Consider the following 23,948-nt stretch of genomic DNA (forward strand, 5'->3'; position numbering starts at 1 on the left):
ACAATATCTTTGCTACCTACACTCCCCAGCATCCTTAATCTTTTATTTTAAGAAATAAGACAGTATATAAATTAATTCTCTTCATTTTAAGGGCTTAAATAGCTTTTCTTTAAAAAACACACTTACTTCATTCAGCCCTTTTATTTGCAGGGCTGACATTCATAATCATTTTAGGTGCCAAATATATTTCCCCCCCTCAATCAGCAGCAAATGCTGCTGCTTTTTCTGTTACTTTCTTTAGTACTAGTTATTAGTCACAGTAATCATGTGAAACACCATGTCTTAGCTCCAGGACTGGAACTATTGGGAAGTGCACAACTTCAGAGGAAGTTTATAACATTCCTCATCATGAATGTCAGAAAGGGCTGTTTATTCATTAGATTTCTTCAAAAATGTATGAAAGGTAAATACACATAACACAGAGGAACGCAGATAATGAGATCAACATAGAAGAAAACTGCCCCTTTGCAGGTAGGTATCAGTATCTAATCGATTATTTGTTCTTTGCTGCATTTTAAGCATGCACACATCCTCCCAAATGCTCACTTGTTCTACATGAAGTGGTATTTCACATTAGATTTAAATATACATATAATATATGGATACATGAATATAACATGCAAGCCAAGGGCATCTGTTAATCTAGGGTTCCCAAGGCTTAACTGACTACTCCTTTATACAAGGTCTTTGTTAGCTGTGCTAAATAACCTGTTGATAATAAATTCCCTCTGCCCCAAAAATGTATTCCTCTCAAAGAAAAATAATCATAGTCTGCAAACAAAATGGCAGAATTTCTTTTTTTAGTAGTGTTCTTTCTCATTTAGAAAGCTAGAAGAAAGGAATTCAAAGATACCGCCACAAATTTACGTTTTCAATTCTCTAGATACGTCCTGCAGGAGTTATTTGTATTACCTGGTAGAATTCAATTCCTTGGTCTGTGATGAAGACAATTTCTGTTGAGCTTGTCCAGCAGAATCCTAGAATATTGGCGTTCTTTGTCTTTTAACAAACAAGCAAACAGACACTCTTTTACTTGGAATAATTAACTATTCAGATGAGCTAATATTACTAAATGAAGAACACGAGGCCAAAAGCGACAGTTACCGAATCACTGGAGTTAATATTTTTGGTCAACTGGAGACCCTGCATCAGCTACTTATGTAAAAACTTCCAAAATTATGATTGAACACAAGTACTGTATGACCTGAATTTTTGGCACCATGTGAGATTTACAAGTTTATTACACAGTTAAATTTTCTTTTCACCCTAAATACAACCAAGTTCTGCTGGTTCAAACCATACTGCAAATTCAACCAATTCCTGCCATGAAAAGTAGGCTCCTTATGTTGACAGAAATAAAGAAAGAGCTAAGTGGAAATATTTGCCATGGCTTCGCTCAGACCACTACCATAAATGCTTTGCTAGAATTATTTACTCAAACACATAATTCTAAATAATGAAGCAGACTGCTTCAGCTTTGAAGTCTACGGGAATAAAGGGATCTCTGCAAATCAGATGTTTAGAAATTTACTTTAGCATATCCCAAAACATAACTTATCTTAGTTAAAAGTTGGAAAGTACCAATTAACGTTTCTGGTAAAATAATCATCAAAAAAATTAAAAGGGTTGTTTAAAAATACCAAACAGTCCACAAACTAGTAATAGTTTACTATCACTGATCAGTGAAATTAGAGTAGAGCATCCACATCATTAACATATCTGGCATTAGTATAATTACTGTCTGCTGTTTCTCTATCACCAGCACTTTGTCTCTTCTTCCCAAACCCTGACATTTGTTGCCTCAGCATTTGTTGTCGTAGCATTTCCAGTCCCTTCTAGGAAAGAATTAGTGACTGGACCAGGAAGTTTTTTATGGTATTGTTAATATCTGTGCGTTTACTTTAATTCGGATAGGCAGTAGTGACTACATATCTCATTTATTTAATCTCAGTGTTTGGGAGGTATCTCAATTAGTTCTCTTGTAGAGGCATAGTAGAGTTTCACCTAGGCATATAAGCCTGGCACCTTTAACTTACCTTACATTCCTGTGTATACTCTAGCTGAGGGCTATCTGGAATAAAATTCAAAAAATCCTGCAAAAACACCCATGAAGCAAGTGTATCAGCAATTACGAAGCACAAAGATACATATATAGATACAAGAGAATACTTATTAGTTTTTCAAATTATTTTGGATATATCGAAGATAAACATGACACACTATATTCCACTTCACCCCTGACATGGAATTCCTTATAGAAGTCGGCTCCCCCCACACCTTTTCTTAAATGATGACACTAGCAAGACAACAATGTTGCCTGCTCAGCCTCTCAGGGTGATAGAGGAATTTTCACTGCAGCTATTGTTAGCTACCAGACCTCTTGAACATTTGTCTGAGCTTCTACTCTGGTACTGCAAGGAGAAGATTTCCAGCTCCAATTCCCTATCTGTAGGGTGTAGGTTTCTTACCACACTCTTCAAAGTTCTCTGCACAGCCAGTATCTTGTTCCCCAAGGAAAATTTGATGCACTTCACTTCTCCTTTGTCTTCCATCCTGCACAGAAAGAAGTTACGGAAATACTGTCTAAAATAGTTTCTTACAGAACTCTGTAATACACCCTAAAAAGACGAGAGGGAAAAAAGTGTAATGCAAATGCTTTTGAATGCAACTTATGAGTGTTACTTGACAAGTACAGGATTCAAAATTCAGACTGGAAGATAATGGTCATCCTGACCTAGCACCTGAACTTACTACAGATGCTCAGCTCTGTTGGCCTATGATGCAGAGTTGGGATGACTGTGGGACCATTCAAACCCAAGTTCTCAGTTCTGTCCCAGTGAGTCTGGACTTCTGTGACACTCGCCAACATCCTGCAATCACTCCTCTACTTCAAGAACTACTGCTAATTGACACAAGCCTACCTGCCTCCCCATTAGGAAACATCCTCTAGAAGAATTTCTGATGTTAAAGGGAGAGTGAAGCTGTTTTCATACGATTAAAAAAATGTATTCTTACCAAACAAGCATCAGTACAATGGGCATGAACAAGGTAGTTCTACTTCCACTGTGTGTTATTAAGTCCAGAAGAACAGAGCTAAACAGTCAAGCAGGAAAATTGTGGATCCTCCTGAAGTTCACTGAGTATTTTCAGCTCTCAGGATTTGTGACAAAGGTAGTCAAATAAAAACAGCAACTCTCAGGACAGGCCCTATGCAATACCTGACAGATTGCAGTAAACGTACTTTACTACAAATTGCTTCATCTGTATCTGAATTGAGGCAATTTGCAAGTAAAAGAATACTTCCTTACGTATGAACAGATATCAAAGAGACACTGCTCTTAAAGGCATAGATAAACCAGTCTTCTAAAGACAAAGTAGTTTCACTGAAAATACTGTTGTCAGATTCTGCAAAAAAAAGTTTCCACAAGAAATGGAAGACATGAGAAAAAAAAAAGCCAATTTAGATTAAACAAGAAAAAGATGCAAGAAACCTACATGTAGGAAACACCATGCTTCAATTACAGGCATGAAATTCAGAAATTACAGTTCTCTACACAGTTAACTTCATTTTGTTTAATTTGCATCCTTGGATAAGTCGCTGCTGCTGTAGGAATCCCCACACTCACATACATAGCATGCTTTAATAAAACACTGCTGTTTAAAAAAGGAAGGCACAGCCTAATAACCTATCCCCTTCCCCCTCCAGAAGACTATAAATCCATGAGGGCAGAGCATGCCATCTTAATTGCAAGATTATGTCCAGGAACAAAATCAAAAGATGACCACAAATTTTAACTTACAAATTTTATGCCTGAATTACAGTAGACCAGAACTAAGTACCAATCGATTTTAAGATTGCTGAATTCCATCCCAAGGCAGCAAAGCTGAAGGTGTCTTACCTGAAAGAAATAGGATTTCTATCCTCCAAACCTTTAACAACAACTCCTGTAGCTCCACCGGATCTAACCGCAAAAACCTATAAAAAAGTTGGGAACGTATTTGTAGCTTATTCCAATTCATAACTTCATAACCTTAACATGCTGTCTTTTCTATAAGCCGTACTTTTCATTTTTTTACTAGACACCATTTTTGTTCTTACACAGATCTGTCAGGTCACACTGAGATTCAGTATATAATAATCCTTTCTCTGGAGCTCCAAGTTTACGTAGAGTTATGGGCTTCCAGTGGTACTGTAACAGTCTTGGAGGCATATTCTGAACTACTGAACATGTTAAAACAGTAGAAGTCTGTATAAGCTTTTCCTTTTTTTTTTTTAATATATTGATATTTTCCTAAGTCAGGTACTAGTCAAAGTATCTGAGACATCAGGACATTGTTTAAAACAAAAAGGAAATCAGCCTGGGGATTGGGAAGAAAGGCAACTCAACGACCCAGAAGCTTGATCTTGTCCAAACATGTTGTTAGACAGGAACAGTTTAATAGTAATCTGTGGTTTGGCATGTACCTAAGAAGTTTTAGCTGACTTGCACTAACAACTTAAAGAATTCATATAGCACAACTGCACATATGCATGTATAAAACCTGTTACAGCTACACTGCTTATTGAGCTGGAATAAGATAACATTAAAAAAAAAATCCATGCTGTTACAAAGTTTAACTATCTTAGAAAAAGAAAGGGAGTGCCTTATTTGTACTTGTATGTGTAGAATCACCAGACACACTGATCAGGTATAGAAACAACTGATACATATATATATATACACACACACATATTATGATCAGGTATTGGAACAGGCTTCCCAGGAAAGTGGTGGAATTACCATCCCTGGAAGCATTGAAAAACCGTGTAGATGAGGCCCTCAGTGACATGGTTTAGTGGTAGTCTTGGCAGTCCTGGGGTAATGGTTGGACTTGATGGTCCTGAAGGTCTTTTCCAACCTAGCTGATTCTATGATTCTGTGCCTCATAGAATGGTTACAGGAATGATGACATCTATATAAGCCTCATGACAGATTGTGGATCTTTTAGCTATAATGAGCTTAATACTCAGAAGCCCATAGGCATATTAAGGACAAATGCATTTAAAAGAACTACAGCCAAGAAATTAAAAGCAAAGTGCCTACTCAGGTCTGAGCCACAAGTAAAGCTACAAATATTAGTTTTTATGAGTATACTGAACTTCAGGAACTGAAAAGGAAAAAAAGAAAACAAAAATCAGAGAGAAGAATCTAGCAGTGAAGTGACAAAGTTTGCCAGTAATGCTGGGACATTCAAAATCAAAAGTGCTGACTGAAAAATTCCAAAGACCTTATGGCAGCGAAAGTAAAAGCAGGTGAAATTCAACCTAACATATCTATGTTGATGCACTTCAGAAAAATATGGCTGTCTCTAGCCAGGATGACAGGTCCTGAGCCAGCCCCCAGCAGCAAGACCTCACACCACAGCAGTCCTACAGAATCATAGCCCCGTTTGGGTTTGAAGGGAGCTTAAAGCTCATCTAGTTCCAACGCCCTGCCATGGGCAGGGACACCTTCCACTAGACCAGGTCGCTCCAAGCCCCGTCCAACCTGGCCTTGAACACTGCCAGGGATGGGGCAGCCACAGCTTCTCTGGGCAACCTTTGCCTGTGTCTCACCACCCTCACAGGGAAGAGCTCCCTCATATCTAATCTAACCAGACCCCCGCTCAGCAGCCCAGGGAAGAGGAGAAAACCAAACCCGGGCATGAGCGCCTCCAGACCGCTCCTGTCATGGGCAGCAGAGCAGCAGCAGGGGGAAAGGCAACAGGCCCGAAGCCGCGGCGCCGCCTGCAGAGCCCCGCGAGGCATGGCGCGGGTGTCCGCGGGACCCGCCCGCCGGTGTGTCAGCAGCGGGGAGCGCGGCCTCCCGCGGCCGCCGCCGCCGCTCTCACCTGCTTGTTGGCCTCATCGAAGAAGACGCAGTTGACGGGGTTGGCCTTCTCGAAGTGCACGGGCCGCGCGCACAGCGCCAGGTAGCAGCCGCCGTCCCCGGCCCTGGCCCGCCCGTCCGCTCCTTCCCCTCCAACCGCCGCCTCTTCCTCGCCCGGCGGCGGCGGCTCGCGGCTCATGGCGGCGGCAGCGGCGCGACTGACCCGGCACCCACGGCCCCCGGCGAGCCCTCCCGGCCCGGCCGCTTCCTGTTTACACTCCCCTCGCGCGTGACGCGGACCGGCCCGCCTTAAAGGCACCGCGCACCCGGGCACCGGCGGGCGGGCAGCGAGCGGCGGGTGGAAGGGCCCCGCCCCGGGACGCGCACCTCCTACATGGGCCTCGTGATACCCGCGGTGTCCTCGCGGCCCCCGCTCGCCGCTGCGCAGCTCTGCCTCGGTGAGTGCCTGCTTTCCCACTGGGAACAGGCGTTACCGACAGCGCTTTGGGGCATGAAACCGCTATAGAGTGGCTAGCTGCAAAATAGATCAGGAAGGGGAATTATATCCTGAAATAGTCCTTGTGTCAGGAACAATACTGATAAAATACTGGGGCTGTTGATAAAGGGTTTGGGCTGTTCAGCCTGGAGAACACTCAGGGTACAGGCCTTCCAGTACCTAAAGGGGGCCCGTAGGAAAGCTGGAGAAGCACTTTTCATCAGGGACTGTAGCGATAGGAAAAGGGGTAATGGGTTTAAACTGAAAAAGGGAAGATTCAGATTAGATATTAGGAAAAAAACTCTTACCTGTGAGGGTGGTGAGGCCCTGGCACAGGTTGCCCAGAGAAGCTATGGCTGCCCCATCCCTGGCAGTGTTCAAGGCCTGGTTGGATGGGGCTTTAAGCAACCTGGTCTAGTGGAAGGTGTCCCTGTCCATGGCAGGGGGGTTGGAACTGGATGAGCTTTAAGGTCCTTTCCAACCCAAACCATCCTGTGATTCTGTGAAAACCTTGTTTAAGTCTGGGGTGTTTCTCAGCATTTGCACTTACTTGTATTTTAGCTTGGACAATAAACCAGCAATGGGGTTTTACTGGTTGGTGCTCTGGCTAATGCCTTAGTTCAGTAGTTGCAAAACCTACAGTATAATTTAGAAATTATGTGAGAACATCATCTATTACATTTGCTTATTGGTTTAGAAAGGGAAATAAAAAAATAGAGGGGAAAACAAAAACAGTCCGAGATCATCATACCAATTCAGAAGTTTTCAGATTAGAGCAGAGTGGCGCCACTTAGTACAGGAGAAACTGAAGTATCAGATACTAACATGGTATAATGTGAACAACTGCGTGCTGACTTGCAACCCAGTTAGTCCAACTGCAACGATTTCGCATCAGACAAGAGCAACTTAAGTCACAACAAGGGCTTACCACAAGTTATTTGTTCTGCAGGGCCCTTCTGCGTCACTGAACAATTCTGTGCTAACTAGAGAGGGTGAGTATTTCTGCAGCATTTAAAGTACCTTAAAGTTTATCAATTTTTACAAAATAATAATGATAAAAAAAGTCTTTTGCATTTTAGCCAAAAGTTAGTTAATCCAAGGCCAAAATTTAAGGAATGCTACTGACCTTTAACCTTCTCCTACTTCCCTACAGGACAGCACACACTTTCTGCAATTGCAATAGGAATATTAAGATTGAAATTGAGGTACACAGGGGGAAGGGGAGGAGGGTGCCTCGGGTTGAAGTGACAGCTCAAAAAACACTCTTCCCTCACTTCCCCTTACTGCTGTCCTCTCTCTTCTTCTCACATGATGCAAAAATCCTTAACAACGAGCATCTTCCCTAGACAAGCATGTTGTAAGGTAATAGCAACTGCTTTATATTTTTTTCTCTAGGAAATTAAACTTGTAATAAGCCTAGAATAGGACTATCCTTTTCACTTTAAAAGCCACCTCCTCTGAAGAAGAATTTATTATATTTGACAGCAGCAGCTTTTGGTCTCCCTGAAGGGCTTTGATAACTGTAGCATCTTCCTCCCCATACTTAGTCTCTTCTTTCCCAGATACCTTTATTTTGGGCAACTGTTTCACTGAGCAATCTGGAATAGCCTTAAGTCTCCAAATGACCTAAATTCCTTTATTTCAAAAGTGAGGGGTAAATGCAAGACAATTGTCTCACCTAGAAAGGGGAAGAGGATCCAAGTACTGGGATGAAACTGGCATAAACATCAAGGCTGTTTACTGTTTATGCAGTAGTTGTTAGGATGCATTAGTGCAGTCCTACCCTAACACACTGAGGAATCCTTGAAGGCCTGTACCATGCAAAGAACCATGCAAGAATACCACCACAAGATGTTAAGTTTTTACTTCACCACCAGTTTTCCATCAAAAAAAGAATTTAAAAAAAAAAAAAAAACCCCAAAAAACCCACTTTCACAGCACACTGTGAGAATGTCACATGTAGCCACACTATATTCTGCTCTTGATAAAGAGCAGCAGCAGAAACAGTCATCGGTTAAAAAGAAGCTGATCAGAATTTCTTAGTTCTAAACCATCCCACTACATCAGTTCATCTTTAAGCGCACTGGAGAGAAACGTTGCTAGGTTTTTAGAACCTGCTAAAATAAAAGGACTGACATTAAGAATAAAAGCATGAAAAAGACAAAATTGAGTATTTCTTTTGTACTTGTAAGCAAAAACCTTAGTTTAAAAATAACAATGATCAATATTATTTTTCATAGTCTATGATTATCTTCGTGGTAAGAATGGTTGATGATCTACCCAGAATTTCAGTTTTAGAGACAGGAATATTATAGAGAATTGACTTCTTGGAACCATCTGTGTATCAAGAATGAAGCTAAGTGGTCTTACTCTGCTATGCAACTTGGATGCAGCCCTCAGGATTTCATCACCAAGGCAGTCCTCTGCTGGTTGGATTCAGAACTGTTTCTCGTATAATACCCAGTTGTATTTACAGGTACCGTCAGAGCCACATTCCATGTACTTCAAATTAAAAAGCTCCAGACTTTTGCATTTATAAAGAAAGTGGTTTGTTAAATTAACATTTTCATACGACTGCAGTGCACAGTTTGACTTTTCATTTTGCCCTTGGTGGAGAAGGATGAAAGATTCACCGACATTGTGTCCATACACAACTTTTAGTTTTACAAGTAGCAACAGGAAGAAAAGAGGGACTCTCCTAGTGTGCCTTCCCACTAAATATTTTAGACTATCTAGATGATTTTTAAAGTTTTGGGTTTCTTTTTTTGGGGGGTTGTTTTTTTTTGGGGAGGGCGGGGGGGTGGGTTTTTTTTTAACTAAAGCACGTAAGCTCTCAATCATGCAAAATATGACCGCCTCGGCTACATTAGTCTAATGTAACCGGGCAGTTGGTGAAGTTGTCAGACCGTCTGAAGAGGTAGTGACAGTCCATTCTCACAGAGCCAGCCTGACGTGTGGGCTAAGTTAAAAAAGAAAACCACTGAGGCATCACCGTACGCTTGCTGTTTTCCATTTTGGCATTCGCAAGCAATCACTCTCTCGACACGGGTAGTTGGCATTTACCACTGCACCAACATAGAAGCAGTAAACTTGTGTTTTGTTACAGTAGCAGCTATACACTCAGTGCTATTCATCATATATAGGTGGGTCTCCACTGCTTGAAAACCTCGACAGTTTCTTTCCATGATTCTGCACGTGATCTTCATTCATCTTCTCCAAAGCTTCAATCTAGAGAGCCAAAAATAAATCCTTGCTGAAATCATAAAACCATGCCTGCACCAGAATGGTTCTAAATGGTGTTAAAAGGTAGCTTGAGCTGACTCATCAGGTATAGACAGTATTGCTATTTCAACGACTTGGTGACATGTAACATACTTTGGAAGTACAGCTGGAAACATCTGTTCTCAACAAGTTAGTAAAATCAGTAGCACTCCTTTATAGTTTCTCATGCTATGTAACTGAAATCATGGAATCATAGAATGGTTTGGGTTGGAAGGGACCTTAAAGATCATCTAGTTCCAACCCCCCTGCCATGGGCAGGGACACCTTCCACTAGACCAGGTTGCTCAAAGCCCCATCCAGCCTGGCCTTTTGAACACTGCCAGGGATAGGAGTTGCAGGGAGGACTGGATGATTCTTAAGACGTCAGCTGTATTCCCCAAAGTACAGAGTTTCTCCAATTCTGAACACCTCTACTGTAACTCAGCCAATCCATCAGCGCTGTAGAAATTCCAAGTAATACTAAGGTTACAAATCCACTCTAAGAATTTTTAGTGCTGAAAGCTGAAGGCAGTTATACTTCAATGTTTTGTACAGTCAAAGTAACACAGTACAGTAGCTTATTTTGATCTTCAGATTGTTATGTTTGGTTTACTTCCTCTTGTACTCCAGGGGAGTAATTTTAGTTACTCACAACTAAAGTCAAAGTCTGAAGTTTAAGGCTGGGCTGCTCAAATTCATCTTTACATAAACAGCAGTGTAAATCTTTCCCATAAAACTTATAAGCACAAAAGATAACATAAAACAACAACAAAAAAAACCCCACCCCACACCCCAGTGCTCACAGCATAGTCAGTGAGGAAACTGGGTTTCGCTGATACATTAGGATTATAGAACAGTGACACTGTGTTCCCTTTATCTTTTCCTCACTTTGAGGACCTACCCCAGGAGTTAACTAGTTTCAGATTCCCACCTACTACATGCTGGAACCTACACTGTCATTAGGAATTGAGCAGAACTGCCATGTTGCCCTTATTTTAATTAATAAATACAGAATGTTTGATGACTTATTTTTATAAATATCTGATATCAGGAAACACGCCTTGATGAGTCACAGCCAAAATCTGAAAGTTAAAAGCCAAAGGTGACCAAAGATTCCTAGTCCATATTTATATTAGCATGATTCTAGACTTGAAAATTCAAAACGCTAGCCTAAAATTTGAATTCAACTCAGTTAAAATCTAAACCATGAAAACTAAGCAGTAGAATAATTATTATTTTAACCCAGCTTCCCTTTCTCTGCACAGCCTTTAACATATGTAAGGGAAGACATCAAAGCTAGCTTTTAAACTGAAAGAGATCACTAAATTTTCCTTAACACTGAAAGCAGCAACTGTATGCAACATGAAGCCTTTTATACTTTGGAGCAGGGGAAACAGGAAAGGGCATGGAGAGGTCCGTCAATTTGATCTTCTGAAAACACTTGAACTAGGTTGAAATAATAAAATTTTGAAAGAGAGATGCAGAATGATTGCTGGAATTATACTCGCACACGCACTAATCATACAAACTACATGTGGAAGGTTAAGGTATTAGAACAGCTGCTATGAGCTAACCAAATTGAAATGTTAAGACACAGAGAAAACTATACCTCTTCTTGGAAGTCTACTTCGTTGTCAGCTGTAATATTTAAACCTGAGACAGCATTGAAGAGTTCACGCTCATTAAGTACTTCTGCCACACCTCCTTTCTGGAAGAACTAGGCAATATAAGAAGACACATTAAACACTACACAGAACAAAACATTCATTTCCTTCCCCATGTTACAATTACACTAAAAATGTAAAAAAACAAACAAACAAAACCAACAACAATAAAAAAAAAAAACCATAAAATGAGAGTTTTGCTTTTGTTGACCTAAAGACAGAAATAACTGAAAGAAGTTTTAAGTTCTAGTGGTACCGTTTCATTCTTGCACCCCTTTTTTCTCCTTTTGGAGAAGAGAACAATCAGTGCAGAAAATACGCGAGTAATCTTTTTTATATATATATAGATAGATATGGTGGTGACCATTTTTTAATGGAGTGGTATTGGTTGTTTATTAGTTAGATCTGAATTGATTTTATCTTGGAAAACATTCCGCATAAGAGAAGACAGTCAGATTAAGAGATCCTACCTGTGAAACATTCCTGCAGTCTCTGAACAAAAACTCAAGTCCATGAGGATGGGTTGGCTCCACAGACTGGCTGACATCAATTAGCCAGACCTGTAGTCACAGAGAGATAGCAATTCACTTGGAATTAAACATTTCACGTTCGATGAAACCTTTCCTTCCCACATTAAGGATAAGCTCACCTTCCCATCATGCCAAAGCATGTTGTATTCACTCAGATCAGCATGGACCAGGTTGCACTCCTTATACAACTGCTGCATCATCTGCAAGGAATCAAATTGATGAATTAAGTATGCTGTACTCCAAATAAGTATCATTTGCATGACTATTTCCTCAATCACCCACCCAATTTACACCTTGGGTTTTTTTCCTCTAAGTCTTCAGTAAAGTTCCATATAGGGAATTGCAGATTTGGTAAACTGCCAGCAAACTAAGCTTTTATCACTGAGCTTAGCTTTGGCAAGTCAGAACAATCAGCCTGATCAACTCATGTCAGCTCTGCCAACCAGTCCATATGCATGAAACAGATAAACACGTTTTCTAAATACACCTGTTATTCTCATCCCTATCACATAGGAAAGAAGTCTCACAGTTTTAGATACTGAATCCTAACTTAGTATGCATATTCACTTAAAACATGGCCGTGTTGCTCTACTGGTCCCAAGATTTGAGCCACAGACCATTGGTATTATCAAGCTGCTGGGATGGATGGTTGGTTTGTTTGGTCAGTTTGGTGTGGTCTATAAAGTAATAGCGAGTGGACAGTTAGCAAGTACATGTTTGAAACAATTACAGTATGTAATAGGAAATTAAAGTATCTACCATACAATATTCTGATTCATTCTCTGATTTCTAGATTTGCTAAAAAACGGGGTGAGGAAGGGGCTATCCACTGGAGAGTGCTTAAGCATTGTGAATAAAGTACTTGGTATGCCCAGACAGACTCCAGAAAACCTCCTAAACCACATATTGCTTCCATAAAAGGAGGACTATTGCTCATAATTCTTCTGCTGCTAAATATCTGTTTGTCATCAAGTTCCAGCACATTTTCCACTGGGATTAAGATTAAATTTATTTGGTTTAGGGGCATAATTTCTTATTTATTTTGAGTCACACATTAAACAGCAGCAAAATAAGCCTTTGGACTCCATATCTTGGAAGTGGTGCAAGCATCCTGAAAAATAAATAAATGCTGATTTGTCCTTTAAGTTATTCCCCTAAAAGAAAACACAATCCAGAACTGGAGGAGAAATCAGCATTGTCTTACATTAAGAATCTGATGGTAGGCCTTTTTCATATCTTCACTACTAAGTGTTACATCCTTTAGTTTAGGAGCTGGGACTTGATCCTGGCCAATGAAAGACATAACCAAGACGTGTTTCTTAAGGAGAACCACTTTAGGACAAGGAATTCCTGCATTTTGCATTCTGTGGATCAGAAAATTGATACTGATTAAGAAAAACAATACAAAACCCCCCAAACCCTACAGTTCTAGTTCCTGCTTGCTCATTTTCAGTCTTAGAGAGCCAAGTGAAAAACTTGATCCAGGGTCAAAAAGTCATTGAAGTAGGCCAACTGAAACCTGAATAAATCTATATATTTCACAGTATTTCACATAGGAAAATTCAGATCTTAAAAGTCCCAAGCAGGTCTAAAAAAAATGAAGATCATTTTTATAGCTAGAGCCTGTTAACTTCATGGGCTTGTAAATTCTGCTACGAAATTACTGAAAATGCTGCCAATTCACTAAACTGTGAGAAACCAACAGCTTACTCCATCTGTGGTTGTATATTATTTAGCCTTAAAATCAAATCAAAACTTCTCTCCAGACATATTTTCCTTAAACAGAAAATGGGAAACCCAACAGGTATTTGGCAACTACACTTTTTTCTTTCCTTACCTTGTTAAGTTATGCATTTCCTTCTCGGCCCACATACGAATAATCTTTCGTGGATTCAATCTACCAAAGCGGTCTTTAAATCTGTAGTCATCCTTAATGTACTTGTCACGGTTCTTGAATTCATTAAGAGTTGTTTTAAACACTTTGATGGCACATTCTGGAGGTATAACTTTATCTTCAGTTGCACTTCTTATGGAAAAAGTCCAATATATAACAAAGTTAACTATTCACATCTTCACAAGCAAATGCATAGGTTTGTTTTCTTATTTTTTGAAATATTCCAAGATAAAGCAATATTTAATATAAGATTTGCTTTTCTATCAAATTTGGAAGCTAATTCTAGTTAAGTTTATAAGAGTTCTACAGTTAAGCTTATATACACATTTGGGTTTTGACATTTAGATTATATGTTGCTTACCAAATAAGTTCCGTCTCCTAATCTGTTAATACTTTACTTAAATGTCATAGCTAATAACAGCTCTATTAATGGATACACTTGCTTCAAGTAATTACAAGTGAAAAAATTTTTGCATTAGAAAAATAATGGTAGGATCACAATGTTTTGTTAAGCACCACAAAGACATGGTGCATCTTTTCTCCCCACCCCCAACTTACCCCTCTCTCGACATCCCTAGATAACCTGTATTTGGGGTTTATTAGTTCTTTCTGAAACAGTTTGAAGTGAGTTAAATGCACTGCATTCACTACCAACATACCACAGTCCTTCCAGCATGGCAGCCTTTAAAACAGGACTCTTGCATGACTTGCAAATGAACAGCATCCCAACACTATTCTCAAGGTAACCCAAAAGTAAAAACAGCACCTCCACTGAACTGCACAGATGGAGCTCATAATTCAGCAGTCTGCATTCAGCAGTCTGCATGACAAGACAATGCTCAGGCAGCCTAAGATGATCATGACAGCTCTGTAGCCTGGGGCAGCTCAGTAGAAAGAGTTCCTCAGAACCTCAAGATTTCTTTCTTATAAAAGCAGTGCATATTTTTCCACAGAAACTTACAGTGGATTTGTCCCTGTTTATTAAATGGTCTCCAAAGAGGGAAGTGGGAATTTTTTTACTTTACAGTTGGTAGCATTTGGTTTTCAGATTTTTATATTATTATTTGCAAGTACATTAATACAAACTTTAAGTATTTTTGTGGTTTCTTCTTTTAAAACCATCTCTGGTACTTACACCTACTATCAGTAACAAACAATATACTTACTCTCCTCCATATGCATGAAAAACAACAGATTCTTTTCCTGTGCTGATGCAGCCTGTGATGGTCTCCAGCATCCCAGAATTGATCATCTTGTACATAAGTAAACGTGTTTTAGGATCCACTGCTTTCTCCTACAGAAAAGAAATGAATACTCTATTCATTAAAATAGTTCTTTGCTTTACAGTGGGTTTAGAGTATTTATATACTGCAAGTGTTTGACTAGGTGGAAAGAACAATGTATTAAGAGCATTCTCTCAATTGATAGAGAGGGAAAAAACCCAAACAAACAAACCGCAACAAAACCAAACCAAGCAGGTGAAACAAAGCCAAACTGCTCCAGCACTGTCATCTTAACATTTAGTACTCTCAGGTACCTTATCAGCTGCGTACCACATACAGTATTTTAGCAGTTTGACGTAAAGTACAGACTGTAGCTCCAGAGCACTTTCTAAAGTGTTTTCAAGAAGTCTTTACAAATCTTGAATCAAAATATCCCAAATATTCTACTCCTTATATATCAGAAACAATAAAGCAAAACACCCAAATTTAAAGTCCACAGCAGGCATTACCAGAGGCCCTGCTCTAAACTCACCCATAAAGCACATCAACTGACTTCCTAAATTAAGTCAGGGTTTATTTGGACACCTCATCTTCCTGAAACTTGCTAAGACGACAGATATTTGGATCCACATGCTTCAGCTGCAGAGGATTAGCCTCTGGATGGTTTCTATAAACAATATCTAGGCAGTTTATTCATTGTAGCTATTAAAAGACAAGTTTAGAAAAACAAAGAGGGAAAAAAATGGAAGCAGCTTGCTCTTATTTTGATCTGGTTCTCACAGTAATGCAGCTTAGATACAGCCAGCCTTTTTCTAGCAGGAGCTGAGTAATCCATCTCCTCCAGTAATGTTTAACTGTTTTACTAAAAGTGGAATGTTTCAAGAAATTACTCAAACTGTGTTCAGCTATTACACCAGATAAAAAGTATAGAGAGAGACTTGATTAAAAACATACAGCAGTGGAATGCTCCTTCTTCTCATGGAGTCTGGCACTTCGACGCTCCTCAGAGTACGCATGTTGCTTTAAGGCATTGAAGACTTGATTTGACAGCTTTAAGTCCATCCCAATTCCATCCCCAACTTGGAATTCAGGGGCAAACTACAAGTAGAAATAATAGAAATTTAAGCAGAAATTTCTCGTTTTAATTTGGAAAAAGAACCTAGGGTAGATTAGGACCCATGTGAAACCCACTTTGTGTAATGCTGTCACTACATTAAAAACTGTACTGCTCTAAACTCAGAACTTGAAGTTCTGCCTAAATTGATATGAGATTACCTAACATCCTTGTAAAAATAGCACTTGCAGCATTTCCTTATTTGCAGAAGTTGCACCAGTTACATTAAAGAAAACAGAAGGTTTGTACTATGACTGAAAAGCTGCAAGTTGAACAATGGCTGAAAATGAGTTACTTGGCTCATCAGGCAAAACGAATTTTAAAAAGCATAAAACTTAAGTAACACAACAGTTACACTTTTCAAAAATAGCCTCAGTGTTTTATTTGCCAATACCAAACTTGCTGATAATTTTGTTTTGCCAAAACAGTTCTGTGCAAGTTCTTGAATCATGGTCATTTACAAACTATTATTAAGCAAAACTCCTGCACAACTCAAACTGCATATTTGAATAACTAATCCAAGCATTAGTTCTTTGGTTGAATTACAGCATTCCAGTTTCACACACAAAGTAAGTTTCCCCAAGTTTTTGCTTACATTTTCCATGCGAGCAGTATTCTTTCTTCCACATACCACTTCATCATGTTTAGTAGTAATATCTTTTCCTTTTCCTATGAAGCCCCTTCTAGGTGTAGTAGTAGGTTTATCTGGCAGCAGGGAGACAAATACATCAAACTTTTCATGTAAAAAAAACATTAACCAATGCTCATAAAGGTTCCACAATGCCCACAAAAGTAACAATTTTATTTATTAAATGGAATGAAAGACTTCAATTTTATGATCTTAATGCAGTCTTCTCTTATCCTAAACATGACAGCTTCTTCTGCTATGTAATGACTTACTTCTGTCTTCTCTGGGGTGTCAGACACAGTTTTGGTGTGTTAAAGACAGGAATATCCAATATCATGTGCAGATACCCCAGCCAAATGTACATGACAGATATGTATATCCCAGCAGTACTTGCCATGTGCAATAGTTGTTTTGCCAGATTCAGCTACCGAAGCCAATATACTGGCAGATAGAAGCCTGAAGTTACCTGCCTAACTTCCTGCATAACACCTCCCAATTAGGTGACCTGATTTTACATGAAACTGGAATGTTTCCTTACATTCAAAAAAAATGAATTTAATTATGTCATATTCTTAGGTCTATTAACCAAAGAAATCATGGTGTTAAAAACTGCCACGTACCTGCTCTATAAGGATCATGACGGGTATCCTGCCAATCGACCTCATCCTCCGAGCTATCACTGTCATAGGGATGCACCTTCCGATAGTTTTCAAAGGATATGGAGACTTGAGAAACAGAAGAAATAAGCATGCCCATGATTACCAGAGGTTTGCTACTTTCTCACAGCTCTGTCAACTTAAGCAGAATGCCAAGAATATCTCCAAAGCAAAAATATTTCTTCTAATGAGGGTACCTTTGCTATCTCCATTGATCTTCTTCTCTTCACGCCGAAGCTGTGCATCATATTCCCTGTCAAATTCCATCTGCAGCATCTGGGCTAGCATTAGGTCACTAGAAGTGTCAGTATTTTCTCCTGTAATAAACGGTCCTTCAGCAACACTATGAAAAATTAAGCAGAATTTTTAAAAGTTACAATAATCTAAACAGAAACACTGCTTTATACCATTTCATCAAAGACCATTTATACCATTTTCATACCAAAGACTTCATGCAGAGCTGCACAGGAATTAATGGATCTCAACTGTCTGCTCCCCTCCAAGCCAACACTAAATATTAATAGAGCATGACTTAATTTCTCTGTGCTACTCCCTTACAATGCAAATACAACTTAAACTTCTAGTTGTTTACCATTCTGTAAGAAGTGTTAGGCTCTATTTTTAAGATGCCCTTTATGAAACAGAAAGAAGGCATACAGGTATATATATATGTGTGTATATATTTTACAAATAAACATATAAAAGCAAATTTAAAAATAAACAAAGAACAAAGTGTTGCTTCGCTCTGTTTCACAGAAAAGACCACGAGCAAAACATGTATGAGTTTAGAACTAGTAAGCTCTTGACCTATGTGTTTAGAACATTCAAGTATTAGGGGATACAGGTGATGCACCTGACAGTTCTCAAAATAACTTCGTACACTGTTAACAAGTCTCTGAAATGGAAGAAAAAAAACTTCAATCAACAACATTCCTGACAACATTTCTCAAAATGAAGCTTACAGAGACTGGCATAAAGCACCCAAAACAATGCAAAGAAAACATGAGGGAAGAAGGCAGTGTGACAGAGAAGAAAATCTAAGGAAGAGTTTTAACTGGGGAAGCCATCTTCACTGAAGAAGACATAAAGAAACAGAGTTAAGAGATAACATGCAAAGAATTTACTATATCACAACACGTTAAGCATGTGGTAGGAGAAAGCACAAGAGATAGAAGATGGCTTCATAACTAGGGGAATCACTAATCCAGGACTTAAAACTTACGCAACCACTTCAGGAAAAGCAGCATTTTCTTCTTCCAGCTGCAGCTCTTTTGCCAGCTGTTCACTCATTACATCAGCAAGGGAACATGATATTGATGTTGTGTTAGGGGCTCCCCACGGACACTGTGAATGAATAAACATTTTCTTCAAGTCAGCAAGTGGCAACACAGTAATCAGGATAATTAGGATAATTAGCTATCACTGGCTCTAAAATAAGCTCATGTAATCTTATAAGAGCTTACCTGCTACAGGTACTTAGGGAAGTATGGTGAACTAAAGTACATAAAATACCTGAAAGAGTATTTCCATAAACTCAAGAGGGAGAGCTGTGATTGAAAGCACGTTCATGGTCACTTACTAATGTGGGGTGGGGGGGAAGTCAGTCTGTCAGTACCCTTTGAAGACAGAAGCAAAGCCTTTCCATAAAGTTTGCTTACAAACAGAAAGTCTATGTAAAACTTCTCTTGGAATACCACAACAGTAATGGCTCATGCACAGCTCCTTCCCCCGTTTCTGGAGCCCTAAAAGGACAGCCATCATTAACATCCCCTCAAAATCACAGGAGCATACACACAACTTGGCTTGGAGAGGTGGAGGTTGCGGAATGAGGACTCCAAGTTGTGACTCAATCCCTACCGCCTTCATAACCAAACTCACTGGGATCCAATTCCCTGCTTACCATCAGAGCTTGGCGAGAAGCACCACATTTATCGGGGTCTAACAGCAGCTCTCTCCACCAAGGAGATAATCGCTAGCCGCAGCGAACCACGCCGTATCTTGTCCAGCGCGGCTCATTCCTCACTTGGGCAGTGGAGCCAAACGCTCAGTTTCCCAAATAACTGCGGCCTTGGCTTTGCTAACACCGCTGCGCGTCCTCCCCAGGGCCTCACCGGCTCCAAGGGAGGCGTGCGGGAGAAGCACGGCCGCGAACCGGAGCCACCTGGCTGCCGTCCCCCTGCCGCGGGCCAGAGACGGTGCCCAGTGCCCCGGCCTGCCTTTGTCCTCCCAGTTCGCCTCCCAGAATCCAGGCCACGGGCGGCCGCACCTCTACGGCCCCGCAGGGTCGAGGTGCCGCGGGTGGACGTGAGGTGCCGGACGTAGCCCCGCGGGCCGCCGCCACCATTACGGCCCAGTCGGGCCTGCGCCCTCCCCACCCCAGCCAAGCCCGGCCCGGCCAAGCCTGGCGTTCACCTTGCTCCGCCAGGCAGGGCCCGGCCCGGCGTCGGCGGCAACTCCGACCGAGTCCATCTGAGCACGCAGGGGCGGGGGGCACGGCAGCGAGCTCTCCGTACGTCAGCGACACCCCGAATGCCAAACCTTCCGGGTTCCCCCCCCGTTGCCTCTTCCCGTCACCTGCCGTCAGGCTGCCCATTGGCCGGCGGCTCGGCGCCTCACCCGCCTTTCCGGTGATGTCAGCGGGGCGGCTGCGGGGTCACCGGCGGGAGCCGGAGCACCGCTCGGTGCCGGCGGCGGGAGGAGCGGCGGGGTGGGGCGGCGCCCCCCGCCCCGGAGCGAGGGCATCGGCACCTGCCCGCGGGGCGAACAGCGCCAGCTCAGAGCGCGACGTTCGCGTTTAGCTGCGGAAGGAAACAAGGGAAGAAACCCCAACAAAACCAGCCATAAGTGAATAAATTGGGTCCTGATTCCATAGCGCACAGTAAATTGAAAATTAAATAACTTCCTGTGTGATCTGACAGCTGTTACACCTCAATTTTGTACTTACTTTTTATCTGTAAAATAGTACTGTGACTAAAACGCTCTAAGTGCCAGGTGCAAGGTCCTGCACTTGGGTTAGGGCAGTCCCGCGCACAAATACGGGCTGGGCGGAGAATGGGTTGAGAGCAGCGCTGAGAAGGACTTGGGGGTGTTGGTTGATGAGAAGCTCAACGTGAGCTGTCAGTATGCCCTCGCAGCCCAGAAAGCCAAACCTATGCTGGGCTGCATCAAAAGGAGTGTCACCTGCAGGTCAAGGGAGGAGATTCTCCCCCTCTACTCCACTCTCATGAGACCCCACCTGCAGTACTGCATCCAGCTCTGGGGCTCCCAACACAAGAGGCTTGTCTCCCAACACAAGAGGAGAAACCTCCTCCCAGAGGAGGCCATGAAGATGACCATAGGGCTGGAGCAGCTTTGCTATGAAAACAGGCTGAGAGAGCTGGGCTTGTTCAGCCTGGAGAAGAGAAGGTTCCGCAGAGACCTTCGAGCAGCTTCCAGTGCCTAAAGGGGGCCTGAAGAAATCTGGAGAGGGACTTTTTACAAGGGCATGTAGTGACAAGGCAAGGGGGAGTAGCTTTAAACTGAAAAAGGGAAGATTCAGATTAGATATTAGGAAAAAAACTCTTCACTGTGAGGGTGGTGAGACACTGGCACAGGTTGCCCAGAGAAGCTGTGGCTGCCCCATCCCGGGCAGTGTTCAAGGCCAGGCTGGATGGGACTTTGAGCAACCTGGTCTAGCGTGAGGTGTCCCTGCCTGTGGCAGGGGGTTGGAACTAGATGAGCTTTAAGGTCCCTTCCAACCCAAACCATTCTGTGATTCTATGATTCTATTTCCAGGACAGGGGTGACAGGATGGTGTTTTGCTACAATAAAATAACCATTTCACATCTGCTTGAGGATGTTCCCCAAGAGGAAGGAAGTGATGCCTAGAAACCTCCTCAGGCCTGGCTCACCACCAGCTATTAGAGGTATCTGCAAACACAGACAAATGTGCCATCACAGCCACTGTTGATAACCAGCAGACCAGCCTGGCAAAGCTGCCTGGCTGCAGGAGCAGGAGAGGTGCTATGGGGTTGCACAGACCCTGCAGCATCCCCCGGCCTTCTCAAAGTAAATTCCTATTACACACCTAGCAAAGCCCACACTGCCAGACCCAGCAAAAGCCACTCTCATTGGCACGCAGGCATGCAAGAATCAGCTTTGTTGGCCAAAGTTCATCTGATTTGTCCTTAACAATCTGCAATGATGTAAGACATGATCTTCGAGGACAGTCTGTTCCAGCGTTAATTACTGCAGAAAGTCCCTAGCTAAGGGGCAGACTGCCTGGAAGAGGATGTGCATAACGCACAAGTTGCAGTCACGACACAGGTATGTGCCACAGAGCCATTAGCATGGCTTTATCTGGTGATGCTGTATCAGGGTGGTTCTTACCCTCTCTGCCCTTAGTCCTGGAGGAAAGAGATTATTTCTTTCCCTTTGCAGCCACCTTTTGGGGTGTGAAGATTGCTGACATGCCTCATTCAACCTTCTTTGGCTAAATTTATCAGTTTCATAAATGAGCAGAATGTCAAAGCAATGTCCTGCTGCCATGAAAAAAATAATTTCTCTAGCACTACTGTACAAGCACTGATTAAGGAAACAGGTTTTGGTAGGATTTGATTCATAAAGACTTTAGCAATGACTTAATATTTGTGTGTCTTTTTATTCAGTTTTTAATTTTCAGAAATCAAGTTTCTATATTAGTCTCCAAATATTTCCTGATTAGGCTTCGATCCCATGACCTCTTATATGAACAGCTTAGGCTTTGAACTGAATTATATGAGAAGAAATGTTCTGTAAAATGACATGTAAACAAAGTCATTTGCCTCACATTCACCTAATAATTCATCTCCTAATAAAAATAGTTAAAAATCTAGATAGAGCAGAAACTTCCATTCATATTACTCAAAATAATTCCAAAGTTGTATAGCAATTACTTAATATGTAATTCAAATTAGTCATGATAAACAGCATTGGCAGAAATTTATATCTTCATTTCTAATCCCTTACTGTAAGTGGCTTACAAGAATTCAAACTGCCTCTGCATTTTGCTGTAGGAAGATCCATCATCTTTGCCCCAGTTTCCCACTTTTAATAAGAAATACTGCAAGAAGCACAAAGAGAGAGATCACTGTAATAGTTTCCATTAAAATGATACGTCACTAAAATAAAAAGTCAAAAGTATTCTTATCACGTGGTTACATTAGTCTTTGTAGATACCTGTAAAGTTTTCTTATTCTTTTTCAAAGCTTTACAGGCTGAATTTTCAGCACAATGCAAAGTATTCCCTTGTTTGCAAAATACACTTTTGACATGCTTACATAAACATATGCTCTGCAAAGTGGAACTACTGTATCATTCACCCTACCATCCCTATCGTATCCATTACAGTGGCACATCAGAGATCTCGATGGACCAAACCTTTCAGCACCGGAAATCTGATGTCCGTTTTGGGCCACCTCCTTCCAATCCAGATGGGATTGCATCTGATTGCACATGGGGAAGTTTAAATTGGATGTTAGGAAAATTTATTCACTGAAAGGGTTGTCAAGCATTGGAACAGTGTGCCTAGGGAAATGGCGGAGTCACCACCCCTGGAGTGACATGTAGGTGTGCTTCTTAGGGACATGGTTCAGTGGTGGACTTGGCAGTGCTGGGTTAACTGTTGGAGTTGATAGTGTTAAGGGTCTTTTCCAACCTCAATCACTGTATGATTTTTTTTGATTCTATGATGGACCAAAATGCTTGAATTTGTGGAGACCATTCAGCTGTCAATGCTCTGCTGACTTTCTTTTGAGGCTAAAATGTAACAGTTAGACAGGCTCATTTTATGGGCTGGATTTGGCCTCTGGTCTACTAGTTAGTGCCCCCCTCACTCCCCAGTTTAGGCCATGTTCAGTTCCTTGTTTATGCTGCTTTGCTCCGTCCTCTGAAAATAGGGTGTATGTGTACAGAGAGAGCCCTGTGCTTTTCATTACCTGAGCAAAGCCAACATGAGAGCTGCAGAGATAAGGCCTTGCTAATACCAGATCTGGGAAGAATGAGGCTTACCTAGGCCATAATAAAAGAACACCCAGTAACTGTGACTAAGTAGGGCACATCTTTCACTGCTTCTCAACTTCCCTGGGATACTTATTGCTTACTCATCACTGATGAATCACAGAATGGTTTGGGTTGGAAGGGACCTTAAAGATTATCTCGTGCCAATCCCCTGCCATGGGCAGGGACACCTTCCACTTCACCAGGTTGCTCCAAGCCCCGTCCAACCTGGCCTTGAACACTGCCAGGGATGGGGCAGCCACAGCTTCTCTGGGCAACCTGTGCCAGCGCCTCACCACCCTCACAGTAAAGAACTTCTTTTTTATATCTAATCTAAATCTCCCTTCTTCCAGCTTAAAGCCATTCTCACTTATCTTATCACTACAGGCCCTTGTAAAAAGTCTCTCTCTAGATTTTCTGTAGTCCCCCCTTTAGGCGCTGGAGCTGCTGTAAGGTCTCTGAGGAGCCTTCTCTTCTCCAGGCTGAACAAGCCCAGCTCTCTCAGCCTGTCTTCATAGCAGAGCTGCTCCAGCCCTATGGTCATCTTCATGGCCTCCTCTGGACTCGCTCCAACTGCTCCACATCCCTCTTGTGGTGGGGGCCCCAGAGCTGGATGCA

The 23,948-nt window shown here is 41.6% G+C and overlaps 3 protein-coding genes across 11 annotated transcripts in view; 1 reads left to right on the forward strand and 2 right to left on the reverse strand.

Annotated features, from left to right (window-relative positions):
* Positions 1-8,232, reverse strand: part of RMC1 (regulator of MON1-CCZ1) — a 17,643-nt gene extending 9,411 nt beyond the window's left edge. For 3 of the 7 annotated variants that reach the window (XM_030505785.1, XM_030505805.1, XM_030505776.1), the window contains exons 1-5: positions 5,872-6,212; positions 3,900-3,976; positions 2,469-2,553; positions 2,037-2,093; positions 913-999 (exon numbers count right to left, since the gene is read on the reverse strand). In XM_030505785.1, coding sequence (XP_030361645.1) covers positions 913-999; positions 2,037-2,093; positions 2,469-2,553; positions 3,900-3,976; positions 5,872-6,048 — 483 coding nt within the window. In that variant the 5' untranslated portion in view covers positions 6,049-6,212. Of the gene's footprint in view, positions 1-912; positions 1,000-2,036; positions 2,094-2,277; positions 2,554-3,899; positions 3,977-5,871; positions 6,227-7,471 lie in introns of those variants that run through there. The other 4 variants (XM_030505815.1, XM_030505766.1, XM_030505822.1 and 1 more) reach the window with 4 other exon arrangements.
* The window catches only part of TMEM241 (transmembrane protein 241), a 73,608-nt gene continuing 55,942 nt past the window's right edge, over positions 6,283-23,948 (forward strand). The window contains exons 1-2 of the mRNA XM_030505898.1: positions 6,283-6,307; positions 21,150-21,220. Coding sequence (XP_030361758.1) covers positions 21,151-21,220 — 70 coding nt within the window. The 5' untranslated portion in view covers positions 6,283-6,307; position 21,150. The remainder of the gene's footprint in view (positions 6,308-21,149; positions 21,221-23,948) is intronic.
* RIOK3 (RIO kinase 3) lies at positions 9,150-19,924 on the reverse strand. 3 transcript variants are annotated; one of them, XM_030505847.1, is made up of 13 exons: positions 19,728-19,924; positions 18,538-18,659; positions 17,513-17,658; positions 17,280-17,384; positions 16,627-16,736; positions 15,872-16,015; positions 14,861-14,988; positions 13,638-13,826; positions 13,005-13,164; positions 11,920-12,000; positions 11,741-11,830; positions 11,216-11,323; positions 9,150-9,573 (listed from the first exon to the last, which is right to left on the reverse strand). In XM_030505847.1, exons 1-13 carry the CDS (start codon positions 19,782-19,784, stop codon positions 9,472-9,474), a joined length of 1,542 nt encoding a protein of 513 aa, XP_030361707.1. In that variant the 5' UTR covers positions 19,785-19,924; the 3' UTR covers positions 9,150-9,471. The 3 variants fall into 3 exon arrangements, with proteins under 3 accessions (XP_030361707.1, XP_030361716.1, XP_030361697.1); XM_030505856.1 differs by having other exon boundaries at positions 19,216-19,803; XM_030505837.1 differs by lacking the exon at positions 19,728-19,924 and adding an exon at positions 19,582-19,674.

The sequence above is a fragment of the Strigops habroptila genome, chromosome 1, assembly GCF_004027225.2.
Source record: "Strigops habroptila isolate Jane chromosome 1, bStrHab1.2.pri, whole genome shotgun sequence".
Classification (NCBI taxonomy): domain Eukaryota; kingdom Metazoa; phylum Chordata; class Aves; order Psittaciformes; family Psittacidae; genus Strigops; species Strigops habroptila.

Excerpts from the sequence above, each read along its gene's own strand:
- RIOK3 (XM_030505837.1), bottom strand. The coding sequence starts at position 19,659 with ATGGTGGCGGCGGCCCGCGGGGCTACGTCCGGCACCTCACGTCCACCC. Across the intron at positions 17,385-17,512 it reads GATCAATGGAGATAGCAAAG|TCTCCATATCCTTTGAAAAC; the intron begins GTACCCTCATTA and ends CTGTTTCTCAAG. Across the intron at positions 11,831-11,919 it reads TGCTTTGGCATGATGGGAAG|GTCTGGCTAATTGATGTCAG; the intron begins GTGAGCTTATCC and ends CTGTGACTACAG.